The following is a 15316-nucleotide window of genomic DNA, read 5'->3' as shown; positions in this document are numbered from 1 at the left end:
CATCTCTCATCAGAGTTTCAGGAGTTTTTAATACCGTATGAGTGAAGTAGAGAGTTAAGGTAGTGGGTTATTTGTTCATTCTTGACTGTGTTAGTTATCCACTACTGCATCATAACAAATTCCTCCAAATTTTAGCAACTTAATGTTTATTTTTATCTGCGTGCAATTTCTGAGGATCAGAAATCTGGAAGTGGCTTAGTTGGGTGGTTCTGGCTCAGGGTCTCTCATTAGGTTATAGTCCAGCTGTTGAGTGAGGCTTCAGTCATCTGATGGCTCAATTAGGGCTGAAGGATTTTCTTCTAAATTCAGTTGTGTGGTTGTTGGAAGGCCTTAGTTCTTCACATGGGCCTCTCCATAGAGTTGTTTGACTTGGAAGCTGGCTTCCTCCAAAGTGAGTGATTCAAGAGAGAAAGTGGGTGATCAAGATGGAAACTACAATGTCTTTTAGGATCTAATCTCAGAGCTACCCTGCCATCACTTCTGTCATAGTCTGTTGGTCACGTAGACCAATCCTGGTTCATTGTGGGAGAGAGGACTATACAAGATGTAAATGCCAGCAGGCAAGGATTGCTGTAGCTCACCTTGGAGGCTGGCTGCTATACCCCCCTAAGGACCCCTGCGTCTGCCTCCCAATGTTCAAAAATACAGGGACAGGACAGTTGGAATTGGCTTCTCCAGCCTATCCCTTCCTCTACTGTGTCCCCATCCCCCCAGCCCCCGCACCCGGGGAGACAGAAGGGTGATTTCTCTCTGCTACCAGGATCAGCAGTTTTCTCTTTTCACCTTCCCACCTGGTGACCCTCTGAGTTTGTTTCAAGGCCATAAGACAGCAGCCTCTGCAGAACAGCCTCAGCAGTGCCTCTGTCCTACTCCTCTTGAAGTATGATTTGATTGAGCTTTTTGCAGAATGTGCCTGTATTTCCCTAACCAAATTGTTTCTCCATCACAGGATACAGCTATGAGCAAACTCTGGTTCAAACAAGATGATAAGTTTTTCTTGCCAAAGGCTTGTCTCAACTTTGAATTTTTCAGGTATGTAAAATGAATCTAGCTACAGAGTTTCTTATAAAAATCAACAGTCGCATTCCTAAAAGTTTTCTTCATGTCAACGGACCCATGTATAGAAGTAAAAGAAACTAGAGTTCTGTGGCTGGGGCCAGGGAAGGCTGCTGCTGGTAAGGGATATCGTGAAAGCCAAGGTTGTCAATTCTTCCTTTGCATTGATGAACACACCCTTTAACTGACATGATTTATGCTAGCCACTAGGAGGGCCTTCCTAACTTTCAGGACTTTGGACCCTGGGGAGGCTGTAGACTCACCCAGAAATTTCATTGAGAAATTTCACATTTGGGTGTGTTCTGTTGTAGTTTTGGTTTTGTATTCCTGAAATTTCCCCAGAGGAAGAGGTAGTAGTTCCTAAATGACTTGGAGTCTTTTCCAGCCCTTTAAACGTCAGAAGCCCTTAGATACTGCTTTCTCTATTCCTGGCTTTGTTACTTAAAAACAATTTAATTAAAAAGGAATGTTTTTTACTAAACATTAAAAAAATGTTTAGTAACATTTATGAATACTACTGTTGGAATGATTTCTCAGTATAAATCTGGAGTTCATCTCTGTCTCCTTTTATTTATTTGTAAAGTGTATCACCCAGTTCAAATTTTACTTTGTGAGTTTACACTTCATAATTTTTTATTTAAAATTCAGTGGTGTGTGTTTATGAAATAAACCTATCATCATGTCCATTTCTTCACTGGATTATTTGTTTTTTGGGTGTTGAGTTTGTTAAGTTCTTTATAGATTTTAGATACTAACCCTTTATCTGATACGTCGTTTACCAATATCTTCTCCCATTCCATCGGTTGCCTTTTAGTTTTGCTGATTGGTTTCCTTTGCCGTGCAGAGGCTTTTTATTTTGATGAAGTCCCAATAGTTCATTTTTGAAACCTATCATCATGTAATAATGTTCACTAAATTTTATTTGGAAGACTTGACATGAAATTAAAACGCAATGCGTTTTAAATGTTTTGGGAAAGGGGGCGAGAATCTCTGAATAGAAAGTTGGTATTTTGCCAGCATGAACTGCTGAGATTGCAGGGATGTAAACATTGAAGAAGCTGGAGATTTGTAGACTTGTCTGGAGCTGCACTGAGATTGTTAATTTTTTATACTGAACATGAACTGTCCAGCTATGGCTTATTGTTGGTAAAGCTCGTTTATTTTTTGATACTCATAGTGATGTTTGTAACATCCCAAGCAGCTTGTCGCCACTGTGCCATTTGACTTCTGTGATTATGAATTTCTTTACGGTACATTTTGAGAAACTATTTGATATTTTTGCATTCTCTAACTGGCCCATACTGTTGTTAGAATTAAAAATGTCTGCTTCCCAAAAGACCCTCTCTCTGTGTTCTGGTCTTCCTAGAGGTCACACTGCTAGGTTTCTTGACATTTTCTATGTGTGTGTACTTTTTAATCTTTTCAGAAATTGGATTATGTTATGCGTACTTAGTTACAGTTTTAAAAACTCTGATCCATATTTAAGCATATAGCACCTGAATACAATATAATATTTATTAAAAAAATTTTTAAATGTTTGTTTATTTTTGATGGAGTGTGAGAGGGGGAGGGACAGATAGAGAGGGAGACACAAAATTCGAAGCAGGCTCCAGGCTCTGAGCTGTCAGCACAGAGCTTGATACAGGGCTCGAACCCACAAACCGTAAGATCATGACCTGAGCTGAAGTCGGACGCTTAACTGACTGAGCCACCCAGGTGCCCCCAAAACAATATTTTTTAAATGAACAAATGAACCAGAATTTAAGCGTTGCAGCTGAATTATGGTCTCTTTTACACCTCACCAGCACAGCTGCTGCGCGCGTAGCATTTTAGGATATGTCTTGGAATTACATTCAGAGCTTGAGCCATATGGCTTTGAGCTCCCAGATTTGGCTTTTTCTGGTTTTTCACTTCTACCTAAGATTGCCATATAGGTGCCTGTGGGCCTAAGCCCTTTCTAGAGTCACTTTTATTTGATAATTTTGCTTCTCAGAGTTGTGCTGTGCGTTTCTGAGCTGCTGTTTGCCTAAAGAAGGAAGTGTGTCATCATATAGAATACAGTACTTAAAAAAGTTCAGTGACAGGACATCCATTTAGATTTCCCAGATGGAGAAAGTTTATATAGTTACAGAGTTTTCTCTTTGATTTTTAAGATAATTTTTTCTAGTGTTTATTTATTTTTGAGAGAGAGAGACAGAGAGACAGAGTGTGAGTGGAGGAGGGGCAGAGAGAGGGAGATACGGAATCCAAAGCAGGCTCCAGGCTCCAAACTGTCAGCATAGAGCCAGATGCAGGGCTCAAACCCATGAACTATGAGATTATGTCCTGAGCCGAGTCAGACACTTAACTGACTGAGCCACCCAGGCACCCATCTCTTTGGTTTTTAATTTTCTAAGCGGCTAAGCCTCTTTCTCCTATTTTTGCTTTATTATCAGCTTTGATAAAATTATTGGCTTTGCTAGCAGTACATTGGTTATATTTACTGTGCTACAGATAGAGTGAAACTAATTTGCCGCCAAACAAGCCAAGCAGGCACCTGGCCTCGGGTCCTTTGCACTGGCTGTTTTCTCAACTTGCCCACCCAGATGTCCCCAGAGCTTGCTCCTTTGCTTTCTTCAGGTCTAGGCCCACATGTCCCCTTATGAGAGAGGCATTGATTAACTATCGTATGTAAATTAGCAATCTTCCTATCCTACCATCATCACCCTTCATTCCTATTCCTCTTACTCTGCTTAATTTTTCTTCACAACACTATCCCCACTTGACATATTAAAATTTATTCTCTCCTCCAATTAGACTGTTAAACTCTGTGAGGTCAGAGACTTTGCCTGATTTGTTTCTTCTTTATTCTCAGTACCTAGAGAAGAGCCTAGCACTGGGCTCTTCTGATCTATACGTGCTTATATGTATTATAATAGTAAGTGTGTGATACATATTTGTTGAGTGAATGACTCTTGCTTGCTTGTCATAAAGGTGAGCAGTGTCCTATAATCAAATGAGTAGATCACTTGACTTGGATTTGAATCCTAATTCTGCCACTACCAGCCCAGGTGACAAATAAGGAAAACTGTTTCTTATTTGGGAAATGATTTAAGTTAGGTGGATCTCTGTGGCCCTGTTTAGCTCTTGCACTCTCTTATTGTTTCCTCTTTTTGGTTGTTCTTCTTCACCTAAGTTGGGTTTTTTTGTTTTTTGGTTTTTTTTTAATTTTAATATTTTTTCCTAGCTCGGGCTGCAGTTATATAGTGGGAATTATCAATTATTTTACTGACAGTGCTCTAGCTTTATTGGTTTTGGTAGAAACTCAGATAAGCTAACATTTCACAAGTGTCCATAAACTTTCTCTTTAAAGTTCAGAAACTTCACAGCATACAAACTTCTCAGTCTCATACTCCTGTCCACCAAGGGTATGGCTTTCTTGGAGGAGGACATGAAAATGCCAGATGAGCTCTGTCCGGCCATGCCTTCCTTCTTTTTATTTTTATTTATTCATTTTAAGTAACCTCTTGGCCCAGCGTGAGGCTTGACCTCACAACCCCATGATCATGAGTCGCATGTTCCACCAGCTGAGCCAGCCAGGGGCCCCACCATGCCTCCTTCTATGAGCCTCAACACAGGCATGCCTCGTGGCCTGTTCCCACTCCTTACCTGCCCTGCATTTCTGACTCATCAGTCTGGCCACACCATCTGGGGTCAACAGTTGCTTCTCCCTCCTCACCACCACCAGCACACTTGGCATATTTCAGGCTTCTTTTTCAGACATCTTGTTTTTTTCCCCCTCCTGAGAAGAACAGACTCAAGAATTCAAACCATATCTTCAGGAAATTATATTAACCGATAATTCAGTTTCTTGATCCATCTCGGAAGGCCACATCACATTGGGAAGTAATAAATCAGCTATTTTACTGTCAACATTTTCTTCCAGCCCATTTGCTTATGTGGACCCCTTGCACTGTAACATGGCCTATTTGTACCTTGAGCTCCTCAAAGACTCCCTCAACGAGTATGCATATGCAGCAGAGCTAGCAGGCTTGAGCTATGACCTCCAAAATACCATCTATGGGATGTATGTAAGTACCCACGTCTTAGAGCCTTCCACTCATCAACATTTTTTTATATTGATTTGATGGAAGCGTTTTTGATTGAGGGTATGAGTTTAATTTCTTTTTAAAAATATTTATGGCTAATCATATTTTCTCATTTAATTTTTAAGTTCACTCTTATTCTAAGTATTCAGCATTACATTCACATTATGCAAATTCTCCTTGATTTCTGTTCTGTTTTTTTGTTGTTTTTTTTTTTAACATCTTTCATCAGATTGTCACATTTTTCTCCTCAAACAAAATTGGACCCTGACTTAGGTTTAGATCTCATCCATTCTCTATGTGAAATCTTGGTCTTTGACAACAGAATGAAGTCTTCCTGCCATTGTTAAAACATAAGGTTGGCCTATTCTGTTTCCCTAGAAATTCAGATCATGAGGCTGCATATCCATACTCTTCGGTCATGTTTCTTCATTACCATGCCACTGCTTGAGGTATCAAAGCATTTCTTTTGTTTTTCTTTTTGTTAGTCGCTACATTTATGCTGATCCTCTCCATTGCAACATGACATACCTGTTTATCAGGTTATTGAAGGATGATTTAAAAGAGTATACATATGCAGCACGCCTCTCAGGTTTGAGCTATGGCATTGCATCAGGAATGAATGCAATACTTGTAAGTAAAATGAAAACCAAAGAAAAGGCACCACACCATTTAAGCATTATGTTGAGCTTGGGAAAACTATTAACTTCTGCATTTTTAAACAAGAAGGTTGATGGTTTTTTCCTTGCACCTTTTTAGTGATTGAAGAACTGAAATTAGTATTGCTTTCACTAATGAATGACTTAGTAGCGTTTAGTGCAACTTGTGAACATGTATGTGTGCTACATTTATTTGCATGTTCCTCTGCTTGAAATGTTTAACCTATTAATTCTGAAAGCATGTTGTCCTTTCCATGTGCTTGAGTGTATTAACATCTGTAAGTGAAAAATATCTGTAGTTATTGTTGTGGTGCTTGAATTTTACTCAAATCTAAGCTTCCTTTATTTTTGCTGACAGCAGTAGAAAGCTCCTATGTCCAAGTACATTTGATGTTTTCATTTAGTTTATTTTGTAGCATGCACCATTAACTACTTTTAAGTGTGTTTTAAAATAAGCATTATTAAAAACATCCCAAGAAATAACTAGATCCTTGCTCCTGAAACTATTTCTGATGTGTTTCCAAACCTTTATCTCATTTTCAAATTAACATCCCTTGTATGGCACACATTCATCTTCACTTTTCTTGAAAAAATACTGTATGTATTAGTAACAACTGCAGTGAGAGCATGTGCTGTGTACTCCTCTTTATAAATTCTCATACAAAAGGTTTTAGGGTTTTAAAATTGTATTTTGCAGTGCTTTTCTTTCTTTACACAAGTAAATTTTCTGGTGGCTTTTATTTAACGTATAAGAGTGTATGTAACCATTTTCAGAGTCTAGGGAAATTTGAAGCTCAGAGATCAAAATAAACTCCAAATAGAAAAGTAATAATCTGTTTATTTTTTGCTCTTGACCTTTAGTAGCATATTACCATTAAAATAAATAATTTTTAATTTATGACAAAATGAGCTTTCTACTAGTTGTCAGTCTATTTCCCATGGTACGTGATGTGCTCACCATGGCCGTGATGACCTTTTCTCCTGCTGAGGTTCTTGCCTGTCATTCTGTATAAGGTAGAGGCTTTCATAGACCTTCCACATGCAGTGCGCTCTCTATTGCTGTGGATGCCACCATGTGGAAATAAAATAATAGGCCTCCCCTGCTTTTCGAATGCAGTGCTTTTGGAGATCATTAGAGTATATTATCCCACGGTAAAATCCTGATAGTACAGTGTGTCCTCACTGTGCATCATTGGCTTTTGATACATCAGCAGAATTCATCAAACAAGCATCTGTATGGATCCTGTTTGGGCAACATTGAATGACAAAAATGGCAAAATGCCACAAGAATATATACACATGCACAAAATTAGGGCTGCCTGATTTCTCCAGAAATGATTTTTAAAATATTTTAATATAAACAATTTGGGGACATACCTGACAGTTGGCTAGATAATACTACCTGTGGTTTTTAACCTTCTTATCACATACAAAAACCTTAAGCCTGCTATTCCTTAGAAATTATTTTTGAAGATTAAACTTGAAACACATTCTGTAATTAATTTTGATTTAATGGGAGCTTGAATGTCAATGATGTGATATGTTCTGCGTTAGTTTGGCATCAGGTGAGTTTTCCTACTGTTGACTTTGGTCAGGAACAGCAAAATTAGGCTTTTAGATTATTAGTAAATAAAGATGGTTAATGTTCTCTTCCTAAGTGTTAAACTATTTGAGAAGATCAATTAGTCGACTTTATTTCATTTTTATTTTAATATGCTGGGCTTTGGGGTTTTCTAAATGTTTAAAAATCAAGCTTATGGTGTTTATTTGGAAGTTTTTTTGGTGATGTTTTTAGACTTCTAATACCCCGAACTCTTTTTGTAGCTCTCGGTGAAAGGTTACAATGACAAGCAGCCGATTTTGCTAAAGAAGATTATTGAGAAAATGGCTACCTTTGAGATTGATGAAAAAAGATTTGAAATTATCAAAGAGGCGGTAAGTGTTCTGAACTCATTTTTGTAATTTTGCCACATAACATTTTAAGAAAAATGAGGGGATGGCTGGGTGGTTTAGTAGGCTGAGTGTCAGACTCTTGATTTCAACTCAGGTCATGATCCCAGGGTTGTGGGATCAAGCCCCGTGTCAAGCTCTGCACTGAGCATGGAGCCTGCTTAAGATTCTCTCTGTCTCTCTTTCTTTCCCCCTCTCTCTCTCTCCCCCTCTTTCCCTCCCTACCTCTCCCCCCCTCTCCATCTGCCCCTCTCCCCTACTTGAGTGTGCTCTCTTCCTCTAAAAAAAAGAAAAGAGGAGGAAAAGCCTTATTAACCGTGTGCCAGTCCTCTCACCCTGTCTTTGTTAAAGCCTGTGCTCTATCCAGAAAGAAAGCCTGGGAGACTCAGGGACACCTGACCCCCAAGAGCTGGGGAGGTTGCAGCACTGACTTTCAGAGAGAAGCCTGAGGGCTGTGAAGGACCCTTGAAAGTTTCATCCAGCCTTTACTTTAGAAGAATACATGGTTCTGCTGGCTAAGGTCTGCCTACCATGAGAACCTTGTCACATTAGGGCAGACTGTTTAGGCTTGATGTGTCTTCCACTTAAACTCAACTCACAGTAAGCCTGATAATGGAAATAAGGGATGGGTAGCTATTTTAAAAGCCAAACTGTGACTTTAATTGTACATCCTCCAAAAAATTAACGTTTTCAAATGTAGTTTTCGGATGAAGATCCAATATTTTATGTATGTAAGTGGACATGTTGCTTGCTTATGGAGACTTTTGGAATGGCCTTATGGTACAGAATTAAAGGATACCAAAAGCTGGAAGCCCTGAATACTAGGGATGACTCTCTGAGAGAGAAAAAATGTCCCATAGTGAAGACACTTAGGACACAAGTCAGATGCTGGGGATAAAGCAGCAGCCTGGAGAAAGGAAAACATGCCCTTTAATTTAAGGATCAGAGAGGAGTAAGCCCCATTCTAAATTACCTCACTTCAAGGGGAGCCTGGGTGGCTCGGTTGGTTGGGTGTCTTCGGCTCAGGTCATGATCTGGCAGGTCATGGGTTCGAGCTCCGCATGGGGCTCTGTGCTGTCAGCGTGGAGCCTGCTTCGGATCCTCTCCCTCTCTCTGCCCCTCCCCTGCTCTCTCACTCTCTTTCAAAAGTAAATATTAAAAAATAAAAAATAAATTACCTCACTTCAAAAGGAGAAAGCAGCAGATACTCGTGCATCCCAGTAACACATGATTTATGCAAAATGAAGTTTGATTATAGTTGATCTTTTTAAATTATTGTAAAAGGACTTCTAAAATGAATGGACCCGTGTCTCTCTTTACTAGTACATGCGATCTCTTAACAATTTCCGAGCTGAGCAGCCTCACCAGCATGCCATGTACTACCTCCGCTTGCTGATGACTGAAGTGGCCTGGACTAAAGATGAATTAAAAGAAGCCCTGGATGGTGAGACTATTTTTGTACTTATAACCCTGTACATTTTTTCCTAAAATCATTTTGATCTATCTCGATATCTAGTGTTTATGCTTTCTAATATTTCTAATAACTTGTAGTTTTATTAAAGCCAGCTGTGCATCCTTTTTATCGAAACGAAAACAGTGGTGGCCTTTGAAGTGGCTTTCGTGTTCAGGCTGTTAAGCCACATTTGCTGCTTTCAGCCTGGACCCATAGCAGTTTGTTATTACTGTTCATAGATTTCTGCAGATGACTGAAGGTTTTGACCAGAACACTTACCTTGTTAATATTGAAGTTTTCAGAAGAAGAAAAAAGGGCCGAGCTTGCAAGTCTTGTCACACAGGAAGAGTACTCAGGCATCTTTAGATCTGTTCAGTTAAAAACTGGAAAATGTGGGGCGCCTGGGTGGCTAAGTGGGTTAAGTGTCCGACTTCGGCTCAGGTCATGATCTGACGGTTTGTGGCTTCAAGCCCCTCATCAGGCTCTGTGCTGACAGCTCAGAGCCTGGAGCCTGCTTGGGATTATGTGTCTCCCTCTCTCTCTGCCCCTCCCCGTCTCATGCTCTGTCTCTCTCGAAAATAAACAAACATTAAAAAAAATTAAAAAACCTGGAAAATGTGTGAAGCCTAAAGAATCATCCTTTGTTGCCTTTTTTTTCTAAAATCGTAAATCTAGTTTTCAGAGGCTTTGTTTCAATGCCCTAAATTCCTTGAAGGCATGGTTATGCCTTCTTTTTATCCTCTTTATTTAATATCTAGTGCAATACTATGTCCTCAACAGGTGTCTAATGAATGCCTATTGAATGGAATGAAATTACTTCAGGATTGTTTTATTAGAAAGAATATAGACTGATAGTACCCTTTATTGTTTTATCTTTTTCACTTCTCAGCATTACTTTCCAACTAATCTTTTTTCCCAAATACTCAACAATAAGAGAAAAGAATACTGTTGAATTTTTAATGACCTTTTATGACAAGTTCTTACTCATACTTACTATGTAAGTATAATACTTTGGATTTCTTCAGTGACAAATCAAGAGCAAAGTATTGACAATCGTTACTTTATTGGTTGCCTCAGGTATTGGATAGGCATATAGGTTATAAAATTCATTAACTAGAACTGATGCATTTTTAATCTGGACAGTTAATATGCTTTTCTTTGCAAAATGTTTGAGTCATGTCTAGTTAATGGGGAGAATTTTACCTTAAAAAAAAAAAAAAGCCCACATAATTGGTTTAAAATCTGTTTTAAAAAACCTGAACCTGCATTTAGCATAATCAAAAAGCAAAAGTTCTTAGTTTTTTCCCCCCTTTGTCAGATTGTGGGTCAGATAGTAGGTAAATTGTAAGCAGAATAAGCTCTAAAATGTATCCTAGGTATGTGAAACCTAAGATACGTTTTATAAAGAGAAAGCACTGGGACCCCTGGGTGGCTCAATCGGTTAAGCATCCGACTTTGGCTCAGGTCATGATCTCATGGTCTGTGAGTTCGAGCCCTGCGTCGGGCTCTGTGCTGACAGCTCAGAGCCTGGAGCCTGCTTCGGATTCTGTGTCTCCCTCTCTCTCTGCCCCTCCCCCATTCGTGCTCTGTCTCTCTCTGTCTCAAAGATAAAATAAGACATTAAAAATTTTTTTATATAAAGAGAAAGCACTGTTTTGGTTGACAGTCTCTGCTCAAATAAGCCATCATTCTGTTTTGGAACATGTATACTCTTACGGTGATTCAGTACCCCCAATGTGGCTTAATGTGGAGACATTCGTTGACACTCCGTCAACTCTCCAGGTGCCAGAGTAGCAGGAACCTCAGAGTTCAGTGGGTCCAGCAGCTTTTACTGACTGCCTGCTACACACCAGGCCCTAGACTTCAGGGGCTTGAGATAAAAAATGATCAATTAGATGGGGTTTCTTGGATCAAGGAGTTACAGTCTAGTGACAAAGCATAAATGTGTTCAGCTCATTTCAGTGTAGGCAGAGAGAGTAAGTGTTGTGTCCGAGGTCTGCAGAGAGTGGTCAAGGGGTCTGGAGAACAAGTATGCACTTTAGAATTAGACCACTGGTCAAATGCAGCTGTACAACGTACTAGCATGATGCCTTTGGGCAAGAAATTTCAATGTTCTTCACTTCAGTTTTCTCACCTTTAAAACAGGGATAAGTAGTACATACTTTATAAGATAACATGTATGAAATGATACACCCAGAGTAACCACTTGTTAATTCCCTTCCTGTGTCTCTCTTTGAATTTCAGTCTCTATTTTTAGCAGCCATTGCAGCAGTTATTAGTATGATGTCCTAATGGAGAAGGAACAGCTCTTTCTTATTAAAGAATTGAATCAATACTTGTAAAAGGAATGAGGGGAATAGAAAATCAGTATTGTGATACCATAATTGATACAGGCAATGTGCACTGTTGGATGCTAAAATTAATGAGTAAGGGAAAACAGGATATGTGTATAGTCTCAAAGTATATTTCCCTGAAAATAAATATTTATTAATTACCGTGGGGAAAATAGGCATTGATGGGCAAGTGGCATTACCTAATTGCTTGTAGAACATACATGAGTTACTCTATTATAACTGGAAGATGAAAATAGTCCTTTTACAGTAAACACATCTGGCAGACCACCTTAACCACATGATTAGTGTTCACTAGTATGACAGCATATCAACATCATGTACTGCTGATGTGATGCATTGATAAGGGCACATTACCTCTGTGGTATTCTTCCTAGTAGTTGAGTAGGTAAGCTCAGTTTAATCATGGAAAAACTCAAATGGCACTCTGTAAAGTAATTGAACAGTATTCTTCAAAAATCTTAAGATTATAGGGGCACTCAGCTCAGGTCATGATCTCATGGTTTGTGAGTTCAAGCCCTGCAATGGGTTCTGTGCTGTCTGTGCAGAGCCTGCTTCAGATCCTTTGTCCACCCCCCACCCCCACCCCCACCCCCGCCCCACCACACCTCCTCTGCTCATGCTCCCTCTCTGTCTCTCAAAAATAAAAATAAATAAAATTTAAAAATGTTGTTTTTGAAATCTTAAGATCTTAAAAGATAAGGAAAGACAGGAACTGTCACAGACTAGAGGAAACATAGGCACTGAGGACACATAACTAAATGCAAGGTGGAATCATGGATTGTATCGTGGAACAGAAAAAGAGTATTAGGAGAAACTGAAATCAAATAAAGACGCATTAGTTAATAGTATTAAAGCAGTGCTAATTTCTTAGTTTTGATCACTATATGGTGGTTATGAGAGATACTAACATTAAGGGAAACGGTAAAAAGGTATATCGGAACTCTCTGTACTGTTTTTCTAACTGTTCTGGAAGTATTAAATTAGCTCAGAGTGTTGTTTGTTTTAGCCTCATAAGGAGAGCTCACTATTTTTTACACCTCTACAGATGTCACCCTTCCTCGCCTTAAGGCCTTCATACCTCAGCTCCTGTCACGGCTGCATATTGAAGCCCTTCTCCATGGAAACATAACAAAGCAGGTGGGTGGTTGAGGGTTTAGTGGTCTTTTATGGAGCAGTGTAAGAGATTTTTTTTTACCCTGGCTTCAGAGTATTCACCACCGCAGTGTGATTATAAGCACATTAGTGTTGACTCAACCTTCTCTGCCCTGTGGAGGAAAACAGGAGAGGGTATAAGGGAAGAGAACGATGGTGGTTAACTATGGACCTATTTTCACAATTGCCTGCTATGCTCTCGCCTGCCTTGTGCAGTCACAGGAGGAAATGGAAATAATTATCCCTACTCTGTGCAGGACAGCAGGACTGTGAAGTGGATAAGAGCACGTGGTGTAGAATCAGCCTGGGTTTAAATCCTGACTCTGCCACAAACCAGCTGCTTATTCTTCTGAAAAGGTGTTAACCTCTCAGTACTCAGTTTCCTTATCTGTACATTAGAGTTTAAAGATGAAATGAAATGGTGCATGCCAAATGTGTAGCCCATAGAAGACTCTCTAGAATTCCCATTCTGGAACTCTGGCAGCCTCTCTCAAGACCCCACACTTCTCTGCTACTCTGCTATCCTGCCTCCAAAACAGTATGCCCAAGGTCAGATGCTAGTAACTGGCAAAGACAAGATTTTTCACTAAAGTCAGTTTTATTTATTAAAAAGCCTATACTCACTTCTTTTGCTTTGCTACAACCCCAAGTATCTGTGGTCAGGGTCAGTTACTTGGGACCAACTTTCCATCCCCAGTGCCTCTCCAGCTTTGGCAGTACCTTTTCCCACAGCATCAAGATCATTGTTGATGCTGGTCCTGGTCTCTCTTTCTCCACCTCTCCCATACCGAGTGTATTGCCAATTGACGAATTCAGTTTTTTCCATTTGAATAAGATCAAATGTGTTTAGGGTTTAAGAATCCATTTTTACGATAAACTAGCTTATTTCACAAGTGTGTTGTTTTCACACTGCATTGGCCACCATCCAATATGCTATTTTTATTTTCACAAACAAGATACATTTGTGGTTTTGTATGGTGCTATTCCGTGTCCTTTTCCACAGGCTGCACTAGGAATCATGCAGATGGTTGAAGACACCCTTATTGAACATGCTCATACGAAACCTCTCCTTCCAAGTCAGCTGGTTCGGTATAGAGAAGTTCAGCTTCCTGACAGTAAGTTGGAATGTTGTAACTTTGGTAATGGACTACTTTGACATAATGTTATGGGTGATTATAGATGGGTTGAAGTCACCTGGATGAGAACACAATTTTACAGTAAAGATCTACTGGGATCCTTTACTGTTTATATAAGTATGGTTAAAGGTAGGTAATTCTGCCAAAAATTTTTCTGTAGGAAGGTCAAAAAGGTGAAATTGGAGGTAGGTGATTATTTTGATGAGAATGACATTAGAATTGACTGGTAATTGGATGTAGAAGAGTTAGGAGGTAAGAAAAATTACAAAGCTAAAGAGATGTTGACTCTGAAGCATGAAATAAAATCTGTTTATGAAAATTGGAAACTAGAATCATAATACTGATGGGAAGTCCATAGGAGTCTTTGGCAGAAATAGTTTTAGGAAACTCACAGGTGCAAATAACAGCATGTATTTGTGACATGCATATTTTATAAGGAATTAGCATAAAATAATGGATAATAATTAATATATTGGAGTTTGCAGTGTTGGATTGCCTTTGTATTAACCATGGTTTCTTTTGATTAAGCATTGTTTTCAGTTTTTGTTCAAAATTATGTAGTGGGTAGTAAATTAGACTTGGGATAAAAAGCATTGGTTTTTTTGTGTGTGTTCTTTTGGTTTTGTTTGTAGCTAAACTTGATTGCTGGCTGTTCCCCACACATGCGTGGTCTGTGCCCCCACTACCACTATGTATCCTCCTGAAATAGTGCTCCCTTTCCTTCACTCTCTCCCTTATGGACGTCTATCCCCCTCCATCTCCATTGTTAGACTGTACATTTGTTAAGGTTGGGGCTGTGTCTGGTTCCTTTGAGAACCTGTTAAAGGTGCTTGAGCATGGTGTTACCTCAGAATATTGTTGTTGAATGCTCAAACATACCTTGAGCGCAGCTCTCTTCTTCACAGCCAGTCATCAGAGACCTGGTAACGTTTCATTTCAAACTTCTGCTAGTTTGTTCCTCTCTCACCACAGCATGGAAGAGAAGCACAGTCAGAATCTGCCATTCAGAAACCATAGCACTTGGGCGTTGGGCAAAGTGAGGCCAGTCCAGAGACAGAATTTCAAAGTGAAATCTGTCTTTCCTACTTTTTTTTTTTTTAAGTTTTTGTTTTTGTTTTTGTTTTTTAATGTTTATTTTATTATTTTTGAGACAGAGAGAGACAGAGCATGAAGGGGGGAGAGGCAGAGAGAGAGGGAGACACAGAATCGGAAGCAGGCTCCAGGCTCTGAGCCATCAGCCCAGAGCCCGACGCGGGGCTCGAACTCACGGACCGCGAGATCGTGACCTGAGCCGAAGTCGGACGCTTAACCGACTGAGCCACCCAGGCGCCCCTGGTCTTTTTTTTTCAATTCATTTTGAGAGAGAGCATGAGCAGGGGAGGACAGAAGGAGGGAGGGAGGGAGGGAGAGAGAGAGAGAGAGAGAGAGAGAGAGGGAGAGAATATGAATGAATGAATGAATGAGAATCTCA

At 39.7% G+C, this 15316-nt stretch overlaps 1 protein-coding gene across 4 annotated transcripts in view; it reads left to right on the top strand.

Annotated features, from left to right (window-relative positions):
* The window catches only part of IDE (insulin degrading enzyme), a 114147-nt gene that overhangs the window by 87629 nt on the left and 11202 nt on the right, over window positions 1-15316 (top strand). For 3 of the 4 annotated variants that reach the window (XM_019445089.2, XM_053909730.1, XM_019445091.2), the window contains exons 14-19: window positions 950-1032; window positions 4982-5126; window positions 7625-7735; window positions 9074-9194; window positions 12603-12694; window positions 13713-13824. In XM_019445089.2, the coding sequence (XP_019300634.2) occupies window positions 950-1032; window positions 4982-5126; window positions 7625-7735; window positions 9074-9194; window positions 12603-12694; window positions 13713-13824 (664 nt within the window). Of the gene's footprint in view, window positions 1-949; window positions 1033-4981; window positions 5127-5629; window positions 5775-7624; window positions 7736-9073; window positions 9195-12602; window positions 12695-13712; window positions 13825-15316 lie in introns of all 4 variants that reach the window. The other variant, XM_019445090.2, reaches the window with a different exon arrangement.

The sequence above is a fragment of the Panthera pardus genome, unplaced genomic scaffold (genome assembly GCF_024362965.1).
Source record: "Panthera pardus isolate Hobbes unplaced genomic scaffold, ASM2436296v1 HiC_scaffold_22, whole genome shotgun sequence".
Taxonomy (NCBI): domain Eukaryota; kingdom Metazoa; phylum Chordata; class Mammalia; order Carnivora; family Felidae; genus Panthera; species Panthera pardus.
This window is presented reverse-complemented; position numbering and strand designations above follow the sequence as displayed.